The 20655-nt window shown below is 39.8% G+C and overlaps 1 protein-coding gene across 1 annotated transcript; it reads right to left on the bottom strand.

Moving 5' to 3' along the window:
* Positions 1-992: 992 nt before the first annotated feature.
* On the bottom strand, positions 993-19747 carry LOC100592151 (vomeronasal type-2 receptor 1-like). The gene is given in 8 exon segments (XM_030822802.1): positions 993-1975; positions 4978-5044; positions 5046-5102; positions 5223-5265; positions 9709-9842; positions 12090-12381; positions 18757-18986; positions 19718-19747. Coding segments are annotated over 8 exon segments (1836 nt in total).
* Positions 19748-20655: the final 908 nt, after the last annotated feature.

The following is a 20655-nucleotide window of genomic DNA, read 5'->3' as shown; positions in this document are numbered from 1 at the left end:
TTTTAAAACTCAGGCACTTTACCACATATTCTTCCCCAGGAAAATCTGTAGCAGATAGGTTTGTAGACTTGCCTTCTCTCTGGGAGAAACTTGTCTACTTCCATATGTGTTCAAGAAAAAAAACTGAGTTTTGTTGACATCGTAATTCCTTCAATATTCTCTGTATGTCACAGAGTCCTTTGAAACATAAATTATCTTCCAAACCCCCTGCTCCATGGGCTATAATTCTTACCTCAATCAGAGAACAGCTGTGTATTTCAGAGATACATTAACAGAATGTAGAACAAAATGTCTCTCTTGGTCCCCACTAAGTGATTTTGTTTTAGGTAAATTTCTAGATCAGACATCCATGATGTAAGAACAAGAACATTCAAGAGCTAAGTTTTTTGTCTTTTTTGTTTTTAATTGAGATGGCGTCTCTGTCTCTGTCGCCCAGGCTGGAGTGCAGTGGTGCAATCTCGGCTCACTGCAACCTCCACCTCCCAGGTTTAAGTGATCCTCTCACCTCAGCCTCCTACGTATCTGGGACTACAGGGATGCACTGCCGCTCCTTGCTAATTTTTGTATTTTTAGTAGAGACAGGGTTTCACCATGTTGCCCAGGCTGGCCTCGAACTCCTGACCTCAGGTGATCCACCCACCTTGGTGTCCCAAAGTGGTGGGATTACAGGCGTGAGCCACCACACCCAGCCTTATCTATCATTTTAGATAACTGGCTCCTACTATGTCCTCTACTACATAGTCCTTACACCAAAGTATTTTGAAATGTTTGAATAAAATAGTTTTTAATTTCAATAGTAAAAGGTATTCTGGTTCATGCTAAATGGTATCTTACAGTACAAGATTTGATGTACCATGCTAAGACTACACCACCAGAACCCAAATCCTCAATGTTACCTGAGAGTGTTAGGCAGCTGCTGTAGGAGCATCCTGAAAGGGAATGTTGAACGACATCATCATTGCAGCGTCAAAGGGCACATGTAAATCACCACTCTAGTCATCCAGAACAGCTGACACTGTGGTATTGTTAAGCTCACTGCTCACAGAAGCTGAGGTCAGTTGGATGCTATTATCTGTGGTGGAGACTCTTCCACTAACAATTTCACTGGCATTCCTCTGTGGCCTCAGCAAAATAATGAGACACTTAGGAGCAAATATACAACCCAACAAAACATAGCTGGATGCCAAGATTGCAAATATTTCCACAGCCACTTTGAACTTGCCTTTGGTGCTCAAATAAGCAGGGACAAAAGAGATCCAGATGACGAAAAAGACAAGCATCTCAAAGGTAACGCATTTTCCTTCATAGTAATTATCTGGTAACTGGCGAGCCACAAAAGTTGTAAGAAAGCATAGCAAGGCTAGGAAGGCATCAATTCCAAACATCGAGTACAAAAACTCTATGGAAACTTCATTACATCCCAGAATGATCTTTGTATTTTGAGGTTCCATGTTCTTGTACACCATGGGAGGTTCCAATACCGAGTAGGCTGTACATATGCCAATCTCCACTAGAACGGAGATTAGCACAATGATTTTCCGATAAAGGGGGCTCATGGATGTAAGTTGAGTTCTGGATTTGGAAATTCTGTAGGCTAAAAACAGTGAACTAGTCTTTCCAAGAAGGCAAGACAGGCAAAGAGAAAAGCCCAGTGCCAGAGTGACCTGGCCGGCCATGCAGGACCAATTGTTTGGCTTGTCAATGAAAAGCATGGACGACGGCAGCGTGATGATCAGAGAAACCTGAAAGAGAAAGCTCAGCTGCCGGTCACTGGCGTTCACCAGGGGAGTGTGCCTGTGTATCACATACACAGTTGTGACTGCCAAGACCACAAATGCCCCAAAGACAGAAAGAATGACAAGTGTGAATCCCATGGCCTCATCATAAGCAAGGTATTCCACCTCTTTCAGCACACACTCGCTCTTTTGTGCATTTGACCAATAGTCTTCATCACATTGTTCACACTCCCTTTCACCTATTGAACGAAGAACAGAGAATTGACTGTAAAGAAATCCAATTGTCGGCCGGGCGCGGTGGCTCACGCTTGTAATCCCAGCACTTTGGGAGGCCGAGGTGGGCGGATCACAAGGTCGGGAGATTGAGACCATGGTGAAACTCCGTCTCTACTAAACATACAAAAAAAAAAAAAATTAGCTGGGTGCGGTGGCGGGCGCCTGTAGTCCCAGCTACTGGGAGAGGCTGAGGCAGGAGAATGGCGTGAACCCGGGAGGCGGAGCTTGCAGTGAGCCGAGATTGCGCCACTGCACTCCAGCCTGGGCGACAGAGCGAGACTCTGTCTCAAAAAAAAAAAAAAAAAAAAAAAGAAATTCAATTGTCCCCTTCCACTGTGAATATCCCAGAGCCCTCATAGTTCTAGAGTGGGGACTTGTTGAAAATCCCTTTATATAGAATATATATAATCTCTCAAAAGAAATAGTGATAAAATGACCTTAGAGTGTACAGATAATATTACAGATTGAGAATTATTTTCAGTTTTGGAAAGTCAGTCTCCCTTCTCAGTTTCAGGCTTTTCCGCATTGGCCTTTTCCAGTAAGAAGCTTCTTTCTTACTACTCCAGTTAGCTAATTGAGAAGAGTGGTATGTATCCTCATAAACCCAAGAACAATCCACAAATGAAAAAAAAAGTAAAAAAAATTAAAGCTACTGAGGCAAAACAATCGAGAGAATTGTTAACAGGAATAAGGTTGATTAAAATGCAAATGTTTTCTGTCTTTCATTCAATATCACCCTTATGAAAGAGAATTTTGTCTTTGCTTACTCAGAGCTTTTCCCCTCTTCACCCTCCAGATGCAGATTTGAAGGAATAGGTAGAGAGTAACTGAGGATAAGAAGGAAAACAATGCTGGGCACAGTGGCCCAGGCCTGTTGTCCTAGCACTTTGGGAGGCAGAGGTGGGTGGATCACTTGAGCCCAGGAGTTCGAGACCAGCCTGGGCAACATGGCAAAACCTTGTCTCTGCCAAGTAATACAAAAAATCAGCCGGGAGTGATAGTGCGTGCCTGTAGTCCCAGATACTTGGGAGGCTGAGGTGGGAGGATTACTTGAGCCCAGGAGGCTGAGTTTGCAGTGAGCCAAGATGGTGCCACTGCACTCCAGCCTGGGCGACAGTGCAAGACTCCGACTCAGAGGGAAGGGGAGGGGAGGGGAGGGGAGGGAGGGGAAAAGAAGCAGCAGCAGTGGAGGAGGAGGGGGAGAAAGAGGAGGAGGAAGAAGAAGCAAACGAGGAAGAAGCAGAAGCAGAGGAAGAAGGAGGAGGAGAAGAGGGAAGAATAAGAAGAAGGAGGAGGAGGAAGAAGCAGGGGGGAGGAGGAGGAAGGAGGAAGAAAGAGAAGAAGGAAGAAGAAGGAGGGGGGAGGAGGAGGAAGGAGGAGGAGGACAAGGAAGAAGAAGGAGGAGGAGAAGAAGAAAGAGAAGAAGGAGCAGGAGGAGAAGAAGAAGAAGGAAGAAGAAGAAGGAGGAGGAGGAAGAAGAAGGAGAGGAAGAAGAAGGAGGAGGAGGAGGGAGGAGGAAGAGGAGGAGGAGGGGAGGAGGAGGGGAGGAAGGAGAAGAGGAGGAGGGGGAGAAGAAGGAGGGGGAGGGGGAAGAGAAGGAGAGGGAGGAGGAGGAGAGGAAAAAAGGAGAAAGAGAAGAAGATGGGTAAGGGAAAGGAGAAGGAGAAGAACCTACATGGTGCTTGACACTGAGAAGGTCTGGAGCATTTAGCTGGGTGGAGGCTCTAAGGGAGAAAATCAGAACATAAGAAAAGGCTATTTAATATGAGTTTATAGTAGACTGTGAAATTGATCTCTAATGTTCTTTGAAAGATGCAGGAAAGATTGCAATTCCTGTTTAATCCCTTTTGACTGCTGTACTGGACTTCCCTGGATGTAACTCTATGCAGAGACTGGGCTGTGTAGGGTCCAAAGAGTTGTTCAGGTTACATAGTTCTTGTTTTCCATTTTGGGAAAATGATACATTGTCAAAATTCTATTTTTTTTTTTTTTTCCGAGACGGAGTCTCGCTCTGTCGCCCAGGCTGGAGTGCAGTGGTGCGATCTCAGCTCACTGCAAGCTCCGCCTCCCAGGTTTACGCCGTTCTTCTGCCTCAGCCTCCCGAGTAGCTGGGACCACAGGTGCCCGCCACCACGCCCGGTATTTTTTTGTATTTTTTTAGTAGAGAACGAGGTTTCACCGTGTTAGCCAGGATGATCTCGATCTCCTGACCTCGTGATCCGCCCTCCTCGGCCTCCCAAAGTGCTGAGATTACAGGCGTGAGCCACTGCGCCTGGCCCTCAAAATTCTTTTATAAAGAATTACTATTGAGGGCCATTTGACAAAAGACAAGTACACTTTGTGTTATCTTTAACAGAAGGTAGAGATAAAAATAAACTTGCTCCAACATGTTTCATAAGACAGAGCACACTAAACCCGATTAAAATTCTGGTCATAAAGAGCAGCAATTTGGCAGGCCATAGTGAAGAATTCATAGAGCAGTAGTTACAGAAATCATATGTCCTACAAACTTTGAGTACTTATGACCTTAAGCCAATTGCCTTTAGGGATGAAATTTTAGATCTTATAACTCCAAATTAGAGCTAATTCAATAAAACATAGTACTATAAGTCCCCTGTCTTCCAATTATGAATATAACTAGCATTTAATTTATTTCAGAAACAAATAATTTTAAGTATTTTTTATGAATCCTACTCGTATTTCACATTTCATATATTTTATTTTGCATTTTCCTCTACTAACTTCAAGGTTGTAGGTATTTTCCCCAACTGTAGCAGCTTTAGAACTGAAACACAATACTGTTTTTTTCACAGTGCACAAAACATCCAATAGTTTGATGGATTTTAATTATTTTTGTTATAAGTTATTCATACCTATTTATAAAGAAGGCTCCTTAGGCCTTCTTTGCAAAAACATATTTGATTTAATAGCATCCTCATATCAATGAAGAAATTACTATCTCAACCTGGTTTCCGTGACACATGTCCATCGGCACATGGGATGGAGTCAAAGCAGCATATTGGTTCCCCCTGAACGAATCCCCTTCCGAGTCCCAGGAGGACACACATCAGTACACACTGAATGGGAAAGCTAGCAAAGACAAATATGATGTATTAACAAAGCCCTTTGTCTCTAGTACTCCCGAGGCTGAGAAAGTTTCCATTTGAATTTCCGTGGAAGCTTTGCGATTTCCTGGGAAACCCAGGATACCTGAGTGAAGATAATGAACAAAGAAAATAACAACATGGAGAACCTAGAGAAGAATTTTGCTAAAGGAGAGTATCGTTCTTGATTCTAGAAATGCAAAGCTAATTCTAAGCCTCTTCTTTCTAACCTTGGGGATCCAGACCAGGCTCCATGCCTACAGGACTCCAGGGATTAGACCACTTGACAGGTCTGTTCCTGCTTGTGAAGGACCTATGATTCCAAGAATCATCTTGCAAGCCTAAAAAATATTTTCCCTCTGCAAGGTCTTCCCAAAATAGTCTTAAAATCAAAGCTGTGTCATGAAGGGTCAGTAGAAAAGAACAATGAAAGATCTGCTTTATCAGAAAAATGGGGATGGCAAAAGGAAAAGCAGACAAGGCATAGCATTGAAATATTTTCTTGCTAAATGAATTTCAAAATCTCAGTAGTAAACACAGGACTCCTTTTACATTCTACATGGATGTGTGCCTTGAAACCCAGAATAAATGCAAGATTTGTAAATAGTTTGTTTCTTAATCCATTAGGGAGTTTCCTGTTTAAGAAATAAAATGCTTTTCCATTAAGCAAAGAATCATTTTGGAAGATGCATGATTACATTTATATTTATTTTAGAAATCAGAATTTTCATATATTGAGTTTTCTGGAGTAAATCTGAATTAGATAACACAGAAAATATTACCAACCTCTGAGCTAGGTTATGGTACATAACATTACAGAAGTATGTATACACAATAGATAAACTTCTTATATGTTTTATACATATATATCTGTAAAATCATATTTTAAATGCACTTTAAGGAGTAGCTATTACAGGAAGGAGTGAGAGCAAGGCATTCTCAAACTCTGAAAGATGAACAATAAAATCATCACAGAATGAACTAGAATTCCTTGCCCCGATCCAGTCTTCTGGAAAGAGCTCTCGATATTCCCTTATGATTATTATTATTATTATCATTTTTTTCGTCTGTCGCCCAGGCTGGAGTGCAGTGGTGCGATCTCGGCTCACTGCAAGCTCCACCTCCTGGGTTCATGCCATTCTCCTGCCTCAGCCTCCCGAGTAGCTGGGACTACAGATGCCTGCCAGCACACCCAGCTAATTTTTTGTATTTTTAGTAGGAATGGGGTTTCACTGTGTTAGACAAGATGGTCTCGATCTCCTGACCTTGTGATCCGCCCACCTCGGCCTCCCAAAGTGCTGGGATTATAGGCGTGAGCCACCACGCCCGGCCTGTTAGTATCATTAACAATAAGCTGATACCTTTTTGTTCCATTTCTCAGTATTCCTTCCCTTCTCAACCTCTGTGATCTAGCTGCCAACCCACTCACCTCACTAAAACTCTTCTTGCCATGTCTGAGAGATTTTCCTCTGGCCACATTTTCTTTCAGCTTTCTTCAATACTTGATACTTTTGATCAGCCCCTCCTTGAAATGCAAGCTACCTTGGCTTCCCTTGGATCCTGGGTTTGGTCCTTGGTCCTCTGGTTTTCTCTTACTGTAAAGCAGGTCCTTCATTCTCTTATCTTCAACCAGTATCTCTATAGAAGTACTCTCAAATCTTGATCTCTAACACTAACCTTTCCCATCTGATCTCTATTTAATTCCATATTCTAAGCTTCCAATATGTTCCTACATTAAGATTCCACCATCACCTCAAGTTCAACACGTCCAAAACTATCCCATAAACCCTCTTCCTCATTTCTGTCATCAACACCACCATTCCTATCCATCATCTCCAGCCTGATATTACTTGCCTGTATGGACCCCCTCTTCCACTCAAGTCCACCTTCTCACCAACCACCAGACTCAGTTTACCATTATGACTTAAATCATTATTTGTATTGTCCTCTAATTGTTTGATGTAAAACACTTCCAGGTCCAATCCGTCAGCAAATTTGATGTCTTCTACCTATAAGATATCCATAAGATATCCAGAATCTAATGACTTTTTGCCACTTCCATCACATCTATCCTGGGCCAAGCTACCTTCATTATTTTGGATGATTTTATGGTCTTTTAACAGTCTCCTTGGTTCTGTTCTTGCCCATCCACCCTACTCCTTCGGCCGATTTGCAATATGGCAAACAGAAGGATACCTGAGTCGGATCATGGCTCTCCTCTGTCAAGGTTTTCATGGTTTCCCTTCTCACTCAGTGTAAAAGCCAAAGTCCTTCAAAAGCCAACAGGGCCCTGCATGATCTGTCCCTCTCTAACCTCTCTCACCTCCTTTCCTGCTGTCCCTCTCTTTCACTCTTTCCAGCCACACTGACTTATTTACTGTTCCTCCAAAGTGCCAAGCACACGTGCCTCAGGGTTTAGAAGATGCTGTTCCCTCTGCCGGAAATATTCTTCCCCTGGATAATGCATGAACACACTTTCATTTGAATTTCTGTTCAAATGTCACTCTAGGGAGGCCTTCACTGACCTGACCACATTATATGGAATTTCAGTGCAGCACTCCCACAGCACTCCCTATCTCAGTCCTGCTATTTGTTTCTCCCTGACGTTAACATCCTTTAAGATACAGTATAATGTCTCTATTTGTCTTGTTTGTTGCCTACTTCCTTCCACTGAAATGTTAATCCCATTAGATAGGGGCTTGTTCTGTTTTGCACATTGACGTATCCTCAGTTCCTATGCACATATGCTACTGTTCTCAACAAATATTTGCTCAGTTAATTAGGGGCAGTGGCCTTATTTTTGCAATGTTTAACCCAGAGTTGGATTTATAGTAGATGCTTAGTAAATTTGTATTGAATTACATTTGAAGCAATTTCATTATACAAATCTAATCCCAATTTTAATGTAGAAGATAAGAAAAATAAATTACTATACCCTAATGAAGATTATTAAAAGAAAAATCTACAATTAGATTTTACTATTTTTCTGTCAATCTTCAGTAGAACAAGCATTCTTTGAACCATGCATATGCAAAGAATAACATCTTCCTTTTCATGTAAAACAGTATATTGGGGACCTACTATATACCTACCAAAAGGAATACAAAAGTGAAGTCTCACGCCCATTCATCAAGTAGCTCACCATTCAGAGAGAGCTCTGGGCCACATAAGATCACTTATAGCCTAGACTTAGGGCAGGGCAGCTCTGTCCTTTCTGCAATGACAGAAGTGTTACATATCTCTGTTGTTCTATATGGTAGCCCCTAGCTACATGTGGATATTGAACACTTGAAATGTAGTTAATATGACTAGGAGCTGAATTTTCCTCTTATTTTATTTTAATTAATTTGCATTTTAAAACTATCTGTGACCAGACGTGGTGGCTCACACCTGTAATCCCAGCACTTTGGGAGGCTGAGGCAGGTGGATCACAAGGTTAAGAGATCAAGACTATCCTGGCTAACATGGTGAAACCCCGTCTCTACTAAAAATACAAAAATTAGCTGAGCGTGGTGGTGCGCGCCTATAGTCCCAGCTACTCGGGAGGCTGAGGCAGGAGAATCACCTGAACCCAGGAGGCAGAGGTGGAAGTGAGCCGAGATCAAGCCACTGCACTCCAGCCTGGTGACAGAGCGAGACTCCGTCTCAAAAAAAAAAAAAAAAAAAAAAAGCTATCTGTGGTTAGGCACTACTGTATTGGGCGGAGCAGGTTCTGGATCAAAGGCATAAAATGCTGCACAGAGCTCTGGCCCCTACAGTGGTAAACACTGACAAGTGGCTATTTTTACATCTAGCCAAAATATATTCAAGTGCTTCTTAAAGATAGACCAATAAACTACTGTGTATGTGTGCATGTCTGCATTCTTTTGTGAGCATATATAAGTCTATAGATGTTTATTGCTACACATAGAAAGCAGAGAGGAATAGTCTGACAGACAAAGATCTCATAGGTGTCTGGTACAGCACAGGAACTCAGAAATCTTGAGGGTTTATTTCACTTATTTTTAGATGCTTTCCCAGCATGATTTGGAAGACTATTTGGGGATCTCAGATCTGAGCTCAAGAGGGAAGGTACATGAAAAATAAACAAGATGAAAAAAAGACACCCTTTCCTCCAAAAGAAAGTCCTGTGTCAGCAAACAAAAAGCATTCTCTGGCTATGCTGACATCACTTTCATCTCTCTCACTTTTCCTGGTTCTTCCATTCTGAGATTCACATGGAAGATGAAATTGCCAATTCTTTTTCACTACCCTATTGATTTACTGTAACTCTACAGTTCATCTGGAAGTAAACATGGAACTGGATTATCCAAAGCTTTATAGTACTGGGCCAGGCACAGTGGCTCACACCTGTAATCCCAGCACTTTGGGAGGCCGAAGCAGTCAGATAATTTGAGGCCAGGAATTCAAGACCAGCCTAGGCAACATGGCAAAACTCTGTCTCTACTAAAAATACAAAAATTAGTCCAGCATGGTGGCACACACCTGTAATCCCAGCTACTCAGGAGGCTGAGGTAGGGGGATTGCTCGAACCGGGGAGGTGGAGGTTGCCGTGAGCCAGGATGGTGCCACTGCACTCCAGCCTGTGTGACAGCGTGAGAAAGTGAAAGTGTTGGATACGTTTTACCATGGCCTTTGACTGGATCTTATCGCTGGCTATTACATGAAGATAAGATGGAAACTGGTATTTGTCACTAAGAATCACACAGGTAGAAGCATAGCCCACCTACAACTGAAAATATTCATTCAGTTATTAGAAAGCAATGCCAAATCTCAAATTACACATTTTCAGAATATTTTTATTGGGGAGGGAGGGAACTTAACAGTTCTTCTCCCTTTATTTTCACATCTTTCTTTAGACAAAAGGATTTCTGGTCCTTTCCTTGCTCAGTGGATGGGAGTGTGGAGTGTTGGAGGGATTTGGGCCTCCCTATGGACTCTTTCAAATCCACTTCCACATGCCCCAAGGGAATCGGAGGAGCTGATTATTAATACGACATTCAATGCACTACTTTTCACAAGTGGGATCACAGCGGTGAAAAGGAGGGCATTTGCTTTTTCCTCTATGCACCCCACAGACAAGGGGAGTGAACAAAGCCATCCAGGCTCTTCCTCAGATTTTACTTCTCATCCACATGGATGATGGAGTGAGTAGACCCACAATCCATTTGGCAAGCCCAATTCTTCTCTCTCTCTCTCTCTCTCTCTCTCCACCACCCATCTTTCACCTCCCTTCCCTCCCTCCTATCACTACTTTTCTTTCCTTGTTTTTCTCTGCCAGGAGAAAAACTTATGAGTATGTAGATCCCAAGACTTAACTTGAGAAAGGTGGTAGAAAGCACCACTTCAGCCTCACATCTAAGCCCTGTCATCCAACAGAGATAGAAGCCCTAATTTTATAGGCGTTTGTCTAGATAAATGACACTTTTTTCCCATTTTGCCAGTGATCTCTGTATCTATTTTCCGATAGTGGGAACTTAAGAATAGAAGTCAAATGATCATGAATTCCTCACCACTTTATATGCATTTCCACCGTAGCTTACCCTCAACCTGACTGACCCTACAGTTAAGAACATATGGACACATTTTTCCCTATCCCATCACATTCCCATCTCATGATATAATATTAACACACCATCTTCAATAGGATCGCCCATATCATAATTCCATAGTTCAAGATTGTCAATTTCTTCATGAGTGCCAGAATATTCTTATTTCCTGTTTCTTCTACCCCATGTCCTATTTTCACTCCAATGGCTAAAGTTTACTTTCTTCTTTGGAACCATGCAAACAGCAACATTTGAAGCCCTATGTAGGAAATAATCTTATTTAAGAAGCAGAGACACCTGATATCTAATTCTGGATATATATTTTATCACTGTAAGATCTTAGAGAAGTTACTTAAACCTTCTGAACCTCAAATTCCCTGTAAGTGAAATCAGGCTAATGATATCTACATTTTAAGATTGCTCAATATATTCAATGAGATAACAAATGTGAAAATGTTCATCATACAGATTTCTTTTACCTTTGTTGGATATTTACTACAAGCATTTAATGAGAAAATCTATCTAGAGGTTTCCAGCCAGTGCCTGGAAGACAGAGCTCACAGCAGCAGCAGTTTGAGCTGCACAAAGCCCACACCTAAGGTGTCAGTTGTGTCACCCAACCTGTCTTCTTGGTTCTATTTCTCAGTACTTTCCTGTTCCCTCTACATCTGTATTTGCAGCTTTATAAGAAATACTCTGGAAATGCTACTTTGTACAATTATTTCAAATTCTCTCATTACTTCAGCAACACAAATAAGTTTATCATCACTCACATTAATAAGTCATGACAGCTGATATTAATGATCCATGCTTAGAAATAATGATAGAGCTGTATTTATATTTCCTTAATAATCAATTTTTCCTAAAATAATCTCTTCTTATGTTGAAATATGTCATTGTCTCCGAATTTAAAATGACCTGTAAAGTTAGCATCCTCAAAACCCTAGCCATCTTGCATAATTACCAGGCCCACTTCAGCATGTTAGTGCATGAATCAAAACGGTCATGAATAAAAAGCATTAATATAGGCAAGAAACAAAGTGAGTTTCTTATACTATCCATTGACCAACCGACACATATTTATTGCTCACCTACACCGTGCTCCACACAGTGCTATAGAGTATTATGACTAGTGAGTTGTCAACATACAAATCACTGGGTCACAATCTCAAGCCAAAAATTAAAGCAGCATGCCAAGGGATGTAGAAGAGTCTCAAATTGCCTCTAAGTAGACATCAATTCACACTTGCTAAGGCCTGACTGAACATAGTAATTAGGGACAGCAGCATCACCACCATCCCTGTTTGTCTCTGCAACTTAACTCAGCCTCACCTGACCACCTTGCTATCTGCTGCAGTTTCCACAAGTATGGTTTGTGGTGTTGTTTTTTTTAAGTTAGTACCCAGCACAATAATTGGAGATACCTGAGGCAAATAATATAACCCTAGAATTCTTGAAGCAGCAACTGATAAGGATGATGCACCTGCTCCAACAATTACTGCCGGAAATGCTCCAGTGCTGTTCCTAAAATTGGGCCTGTTTTCTTCCTGCCCTGTAAGAAATACCAAAACTGCTTCCACTGATTTGGAGATGGTAAAACAGGTATCAAAGATCTGATAACCTAAAGTGATGTTGGGCAAAATATCCTTCCTCTTATTAATCTGCTTGATCATGTGGCTCATGGCTTTCATCCAGCGGAATCTCTGAAAGTTAAACCTGAAAAAGAAATAGACTTTGTAGGTTATTAGGTGGGTCTTTGAGGGGAAAAGCAGCTTTTAGAGCATTTTGCCAGAACATCAGCAGGCACCTCACTTTTCTGAGTATGTTAGTTTTCCTTAAATGATATTACAAACTTGAAAGATTCAAGTATGAATCGTATTCATCGTTGATTGATTTGAGCTGAAAAGTACAATTTTGGATGTTTTCTTGCTCTGTATGTCTTTCATATGCTACATCTCTTTAAACTCCTATATCTTTTCACAAAAATATTCTTATATTCATAATTCTATCCACCAAGCAGGGCCTCCAGTAATCCCTCAATACATTTGCCCCATTAATTGGAAGTCCCTGGTGTCATATGAGTCTCCTCTCTCTCCTACTTACCTTCTTTTGCTTTTTTCTGGACATTAATTATAATTATAAAAATTACGTAAATACAAGGAAATACTTATGCTAGGAGGACCGAAAAGCAGTACATAAAATTTATATATACTATGACTCCAATTACAATAATTTTTCTATCCATAATTTCATTGTTAACATTGAGGTTTTTAATTGAAAATGTCTTTTTCCTACCACTCCTAGATATAACCAAAAACAAAATACCTCCTCCTTTCCGTTTCCTAGCCACTAAAAGGGGAATATATTTCTCTTGCAGTCCATCACCACATTTGCTTTTTAATTCCTTCTCCATTAAAAAAAAAAAATTTAACATTTAATTGCAAACTCTATCTCGCCAGTCTTAACCAAATCTTAACCTATTTGAGAGCAATTTTCCCAAGACCTTCTTTCCTTAATATCTTCTGTGGCTATAGTATCTAACTCTATGTATTCTATTCAATAAGTACATTTTAAATTTAATATGTGATAGCAAATAGCCCTGTTGGCGGGGTGGAATTTTTCTCCATGTTTCTTTAATTGGGTTTTTAGTTTTGTTTTGTTTTTCATTTAATATGTAGTTATTGAGTTCCTCTGGTGATAGACACTGTAAATACAGTCAGGAACAAGATAAACACAGCACTGTCTAAGCAAAGAAATAGAAAAGTAGCCAAGCAATTTCAGCACAAAATGATAAAAACAGTGATGGGTTAAACCTGGGAGCTATGAAATACAAAGAAGGGGCACCCAGCTCTGAAGGAATTAACAGCTAAGCTGAGGCTTAAAGGATGACAGAAGAACAGGGGAAGAGCGCTGCAAACAGCATGCCTGAAGGCGTTACAACAAGAGAACATGTCACATTCAAGGAATGCAAAGACCAGTATGTTTGGAAGAGACAGGGTGGGCGTGGCTGTGGCACAGTGAAAGGGGAAACTGGAAAACCAGAAGGTGCCAGAACATGAAGGGCTTTATCATCCTAAGATACCTAGTTTCCAAATTTACACTAATGGCAATATACATTTTTGAAATAAATATAGCAATATCATTTTTAAAATAGAATAGCAATACATTTCAAGAACTAGAAAAATATGCACTGGCTGTAATTCCTCCATCCATGAAAATTTATTTGAACAAACTGTTTTTCCCAAAGGAAAAAGTAATATGCCCCAACTGTTCATTACAGAATTATTTATAATATTGAAAAACTGGAAAGAACTTACATGATGGAAACATTTTTCATTATTTTAAAACTATTAGATAAATTACACAGCAGTATATGTATAATATTGTGAAATGTACGGTATGCAAAGTTGTTTCCATACTATAATTAAAACTACATGTATAAAGTATACTAACATTTGGATAAGAATTAACAGGGAAATTTTTTTAAATGAGCACAAGATAATTACTGGAAAGGTGGAATTTGGGGTGATTTTTCTTTGATTCGTTGATTTCCATTATGATATTCACAGTATTATTATACAATGCATACATTTTTTCCTCAGGAAATTTCTCTATGTCCTACCTTTGTTTAGATTAATGAAAACAAAATTAAAATATTGCCTCCTTCCATTTTACTGCCTTTCTCTTTTCTAAGCAACATTTTCAAAATAGTAGCAAGTCTTCCTCTCTGGCCATATTTAAGATCAGTTAAAGTCATAGTTAAAGTCTGCCATACTTTAAGTGATGGCCGCCCAAAATTAGCCTATTGTTAAAATTGTGGGTTTCAGAATGAAATTTCTCCAAACTTCAACTTGAATTTCTAGATCAGTTATAGGTGAAGGTTAACAATGCCAAAGTGAAATTATCCAGCTTAGGCTAAGCCTGGCTTCTAAGTACCTTGTAGGCCAGGCCTCCCGTGAGAACTCTCCCACTGGAGAAATTGCGTCACGTGGAGGAGTAGAGAGGCTCGGAAAACACTGAGGTACAGATGGGAGGAAGCAGTTGACTCCTATACATGAAAATGAATTATATAGGCTCTAATTTTGAAGAACTATATCAAAAACTTTTAAGACATGAAATGTTTTTGATATTCATAGCATATATTTAGGATGGATTCATTAAAATGCTGAAGAACATTTGAGTCTTATAACATAAAGATGAGCAATTTGGGTTTCAGACAAATCAAGCTGGGAGACAAGCAGAATACACACAATACCTTGCATAACGGATCCACATTGAGGACCAGGAACTGGCTTTTTAGATTGCCTGGACCACATGCAACCACTCTTAAGAGAAGAGGCAATCAGTAGACACCAACCCTGAGATGACTGGGCTGCCGAATAATCAGACATAGATTTTGAAGCAGCTATTACAACACTGTTCCATAAGGTGAGGGAAAACCCTCTTAAAGCAAATGTAAAAATACAAGTCTCAGCAAAGAAATAGAAGCTATTTTTTAATAGAAATTTTAGAAATGGAAGACCACTCAGCTTAGTTCATCCTTTTGTGAAATCTGCCCTGCAGACCCCAACCACTACCTCATCTTCCACTCCTTCTGTTGTGATGAAATCCCGATGGCAGGTGCTCTCTGTGTCCCAAAGAGCTCTGATATTCCCCAGAACCCCTGTCTATTGTAAAGATAACTTGCTTTACTGCTTCTACCACCTACCTCCTCTGTACAGCTCATTGCACTTGCACATGCACCAACTAAACCAACTTTCTATATGTGAGGCAGTGTGAGGCAGTGCAGAGTTCCCCAAATGAAGAGTTATGATATCAAATAAATTTGGGAAGTGCTTCATGCTTAGCCCTTTCTTAGACATTCACAATGCTTGTCGTATCCTAAATGTTTTGTGATGTCTTGCTAGTTACCCAATTTTATCTGAACCCAGAATCCTTTTTTCAAGGAGCATTTATCCATTTGGAAAATATTCTTAGGGGGACATGCAAAACACTTGGCTGATTCTGAGAGCCTGAAATAAAACCACAACTCTGCCTTATGCTTTCCATGTGACCTTGTGTAAGCCATTTAACTTTTTTGAGCCTTAGTTTCCTCATCTGAAATGTGGACATAACATCTTCAACCAGCTGTTTTTTTTTAAATATATATATATTTTTATTATACTTTAAGTTCTAGGGTACATGTGCACAATGTGTAGGTTTGTTACAGATGTATACATGTGCCATGTTGGTGTGCTGCACCCATTAACTCGTCATTTACATTAGGTATATCTCCTAATGCTATCCCTCCCCTCTCCCTCCACCCCAAAGCAGGCCTCGGTGTGTTATGTTCCCCTTCCTGTGTCCAAGTGTTCTCATTGTTCACTTCCCATCTATGAGTGAGAACATGCTGTCTTTGTTTTTTTGTCCTTGTGATAGTTTGCTGAGAATGATGGTTTCCAGCTTCATCCATGTCCCTACAACCAGCTGCTTTTAAGATTAAATGGGATGTCTTCTATACCTAAGAATGAGTTAGCACTGAAGAAACATTCTCTTCCCAAGAGCTTCATCCCAGAAAAACAGGCCCAGATCCAAATGATTTTTTTTATTTCCTTAATGTCCAGAGTGTCAAGAAAACCAAATAACAAATACATGAAGTGAATAAATGCTATTGCTTATTTTCTCACAATTTTATGAAGAGGTTAAAATCAGCTTACTGATACCTCTCTGAGGCAGGTTCTGAGCTCAGGCCCTCATCTCCACAGGCCCTGCTGACTCTCTGGCCTCAGTGTCGACCATTTCTGTTTCTGCTCTCAGATATCCCCTTCTGGGTGAATATTGAAGCTGCACCCATTCCTGGCCTCCATCCTATAGGATAAACTGGCTTTCTTCCATTTCCTTACTTGTTATATTTTCAAGAGAAAAACTTTATATGTGATCTCTCAAAATATGAGAGAAAACAAAGCCAACTGCTTACAACTTTCTGAAGAAGGTAAATCTTATTGTTTCCATACAATACATTTTTATCTTTCTCTTTCTCAAATCTCAGCACTTAGCACTTTCTTGTTTGTCATTCCAAATGCCTCTGCCTCTTGTACTATTCTCTGACTCTTCTGATCTTCCACTATGGTAGTTCATCAGGCAAGCTCTCTCCCTAAATTCTCTTCAAAAATGTCCTGTCCTCCTCTCTCTGTCTACCTTCCCCACATTTCCATTCCCTTATAGCAAGAAGGACCAACTGAAAAATAACTCATCCTTTTGGGTGAATAACTAATAGTCACTGTCTGCCCCTGTCACTTGCCAATAAACTGTGGAATTTTTAAGACTAAAAGCCAACTTAAAGGCTGTGGTGCTCTTAGTGCTCTCTTGTATCTTACTCTCCACTTCTTCCTGACAATAAACAAGAAGTCACAGCCTAGAAATTTGGTACTTTGCCTGTTTTCACAGTTTCTAACTCCTGCAACTATTATTTGTTTTACATACCTGTATTGGGTAGGTTTGTCTTATTTCACTTATTAACTTATTAAAAGCACATTGTATTTTCTTTCACATACACATATATCAAATGCATATTATAAAGCCAAGCAGTAGCCACTCAAATCCTGATGGCATTGATTATGAAAATCCCAAAATATTCCTGATAGGTGAATTATTTTCAGAATGGGATGTAGTTACTTCTCATCACTATTGCAACCACAATGTATATGTCTATTTTTAATGAGGAGGAGTGGAGTTTAATTTTAAAACATGTATATTGGCTTTTCCATTTAACCTTCTAGGAAAATAACCTTCAGAAGTTCCAATGCAGAACAGATAACAAATTAAATGATTCTGTTTATGAATATTAGTGCATATATTTTGTCAAACTTTAAGTTTTCATTTTATGTTATTAAGGATTGAAGAAGAGAAAAACTATGATAAATAATGAACTGAGTCTACCATAATGTAGGTGTAAACAAAAGCCTTTCTCAGCTTTCTTCTTTTTGCTTCCCAGTAAGAAAAGAATTAAAAGATCTAGGAAAAAGATAAGTAGAGACTGATTACAATCCTTTCTGCCAACAAGATTATTGTTGTTCCATCCACTAATGATATCTCAAATATGGGGCATAAAATATAATCAAAGGACAGTAGTTGTAATTAGCAAAGATTTAGTGTGTACGAAATTATTTAAATTTTTTTACAATATGCATTTACAATTTTAATAGCCATGCAGCATCATGGAAATGGTTTCTACACAATATAAAATGCCAAATATAAAATTGTGTCTGTGCTGTGGTCACAACTATGCATAAATTATGGATGCATTTGTATAAAGGGCTAAGAAAGCATATAGGAAAATGAAAAGATCTGCTTTGTTATGCGAGTAGAATGGTGGATAAATGTTTTATTTTTAATTTCTAGTGTTCTTTTTATAGCTGAAGTTGGGGGGTGATCTAACACATTTGCCTTTATTGTAATGGATTACTAGCAATTTCTGATTATCAGTCATGGATCCCATTTCTTTACATGACAAGTTAGAGTTAGGGGAGTGCAGGGCAGAACCCTCACAGCAGCTGAAAGAATCTTGCCATTAACAGTAGCTCAGAAATAAGTTAGTATTCCCATACTGTGTATTTTCACTTGATGAGAGTTTAGTCTATAACAATTAATAATAAACCTCCAACACTGCAATTCTGCATTAGGGCTTCTCAGATCTTAATGTGTACATGAATCACCAGGAGGTCTTGTCCAAATGCAGATTCTGATTCAACAGGTCTGGGAATGTAGCCTGAGATTTTACATTTCTAACAGTCTTGGGTGAAACTGATGCTGCTGGCCCACAGACCACCCTCTGAGGAGCAATGTTCAGCATCATATAAAATCCGCCTTTTTTTCTGTCTCAGATACAGAAGTGGAAAATGACCCACTTGAGACCAAGCTTTTCCAGTTTCTAAATAATCCTAGAATGTCCACCTAGGGGAAACTGAGGCCTAGTAACAGGAAGTACCTATCCTGCACCAAAGAGTTAGGGTCAAAGTCCAGGCTAGTATCACGGGTGCCAGCTCCAGACTCTAACCTCCCACACCCACCACCTGCAACTGATGTAAAAAGAAAGCTAAAAGAATAGCTTACCCTTCAGATTTTGCTGATACTGGCTCCAAAATAGACTCATTTGCTGGGATGGTCCTGGAGTGAATAGGAAACAGTCCTCCAATAACAAGGGAATGGTTTTCGGCATCTACATACCCATTCAAATCAAACTTGCCCAGCAACCGGCAGGTCTGTTCTTCTTTGTCTTCTTTGGCTTCAGTGCTCAATTCAGCCCGTAAAAATTCAAGAAATTCTAGAACCAAGCATTTCCTCTGGTGGCCATTTTAATAAGGTGAGTTTAGGGGAAGTGACCAGTGTTGAAATTATACAAGTTTTAATGAGACACCTTGATAGAGCTTTACAGTGACTGTGCCTCATCCCAGGGGACTCTGCCTGCTGCTATTTGCTACATAATTGTCATGTCTCCATCAATCAGAGAGCCTCACACTCACTTGCAATTTATGGATCTGGACTAGGAGCTAAGCAATCCTTTCGAAAAGAGACTCGTAAAAGCCTCTTTTATACTTAGAAATAATATATAATAATATAATAGTGGGTTTTGCATTTAAAAGAGTCATTTCATTTTCTAGAAATTGTTCCTTTCTTGTTTAACTTATGTCAGCCTCAACCATTCTCACTTCGGCCTCTCTTGTGGGAGCTTCTCTCGCCCCAAAGGTGAGGAAGGGCATCCTGCTTCATCACAGAGTATAAAAAAGGTGACGTCAGGCCAACCTCTCTCCTTCAGAGTATAGAGAAAGTTGAGTGGAAAACCATGAGATTTGGAATGGAATACATCATTTTTTGTCTGTGTTCTGCCACTTTCATTAGCGTGGTGGTGGGAAACTTATTTAATTTCTGTGCCTCCCTTCCTGCCTCTGTGACTAGGGGATAATAAACTACCTTAGAAACTTTTGTAAAGCCCATAAGAGGTCAATGAACATTTTTTGTATGCATCATTTTCTTTAACCTACACTTCTTAAGCGAAGCGTTGCCCTTAGCTCACATTGCTGCCTTTGTCGCTGGTGAGGCTCATGTCCCTGGGTTTCTTCCTGAGAGCTCCTTCTCCTCCCTTTCTTGCCAGGCCTCTCCTAGCGGTGTCCCCCAATCTTTCTCCAGGTTAACTCACCATGGATTCCCAGTCCCTCGTCTTGCTCTTTGCCCCTCTCAAACATTTCCCCTCAGAGTATAAATTCACAGAAATATTTTCAGAACACAATCCACCAATATATGAAAAATCTGTATACCCTTTGATCATGTGATTTTACCTCAAAGTATTTATCTCAAGGAAGCAATAGAGATCCACACAAAAATGATGTATAAGGATATTGACCACAGTTTGATTTATAATAGTAAAAAGGCAGCAAACTAAATGTACACAATGGGGAATTTTTAAATCAATTATGATTTATTCATGTGATGTAATGCAAAGGAGCCATTTAAATCATGTTTTGGACAAATGTTTATGCATTAGGGAAAAGTTCACAATATGCTTTAAATGAGGATAACCAATTTTAAAAGCAACAAACAAAATGGCATTCTACATTTCTAAAATTTAGCAATATTTTATAGCTGTCTTTCACCTATATGTTTCCATTAAAAGAACTAAAAGAAACCACTGTAAACCAGATGTCAAAAGAAAGGAAAAAAATTACCTTTCCCACTACCTTAACAAACCAATCATTTTCATGTTTCTATGTTCGTTTCCAGTTCAAAATGACAGTCATGCAGTGCTTTTTAGTGCTATATTATGTGTGATTTTAATTTTTCATCTTTACACTTTTCTACATTCCCCATCTGTTCTACAACACAATTATAGTCCCTACATATTTACCACCCTGATATTATTAATATTACCAGTCAGCTGGGACCCACCTCCCCTTCAACAGGAAGGTCATCTCCTTCACCTTATCCCCACTGAAGGATTTCCTATTTGTTGTCTAA

This window comes from Nomascus leucogenys, chromosome 11 (genome assembly GCF_006542625.1).
Source record: "Nomascus leucogenys isolate Asia chromosome 11, Asia_NLE_v1, whole genome shotgun sequence".
Lineage (NCBI taxonomy): Eukaryota > Metazoa > Chordata > Mammalia > Primates > Hylobatidae > Nomascus > Nomascus leucogenys.
The sequence above is the reverse complement of the archived record's forward strand: the minus strand, read 5'-3'. Positions and strand labels throughout refer to the sequence as shown.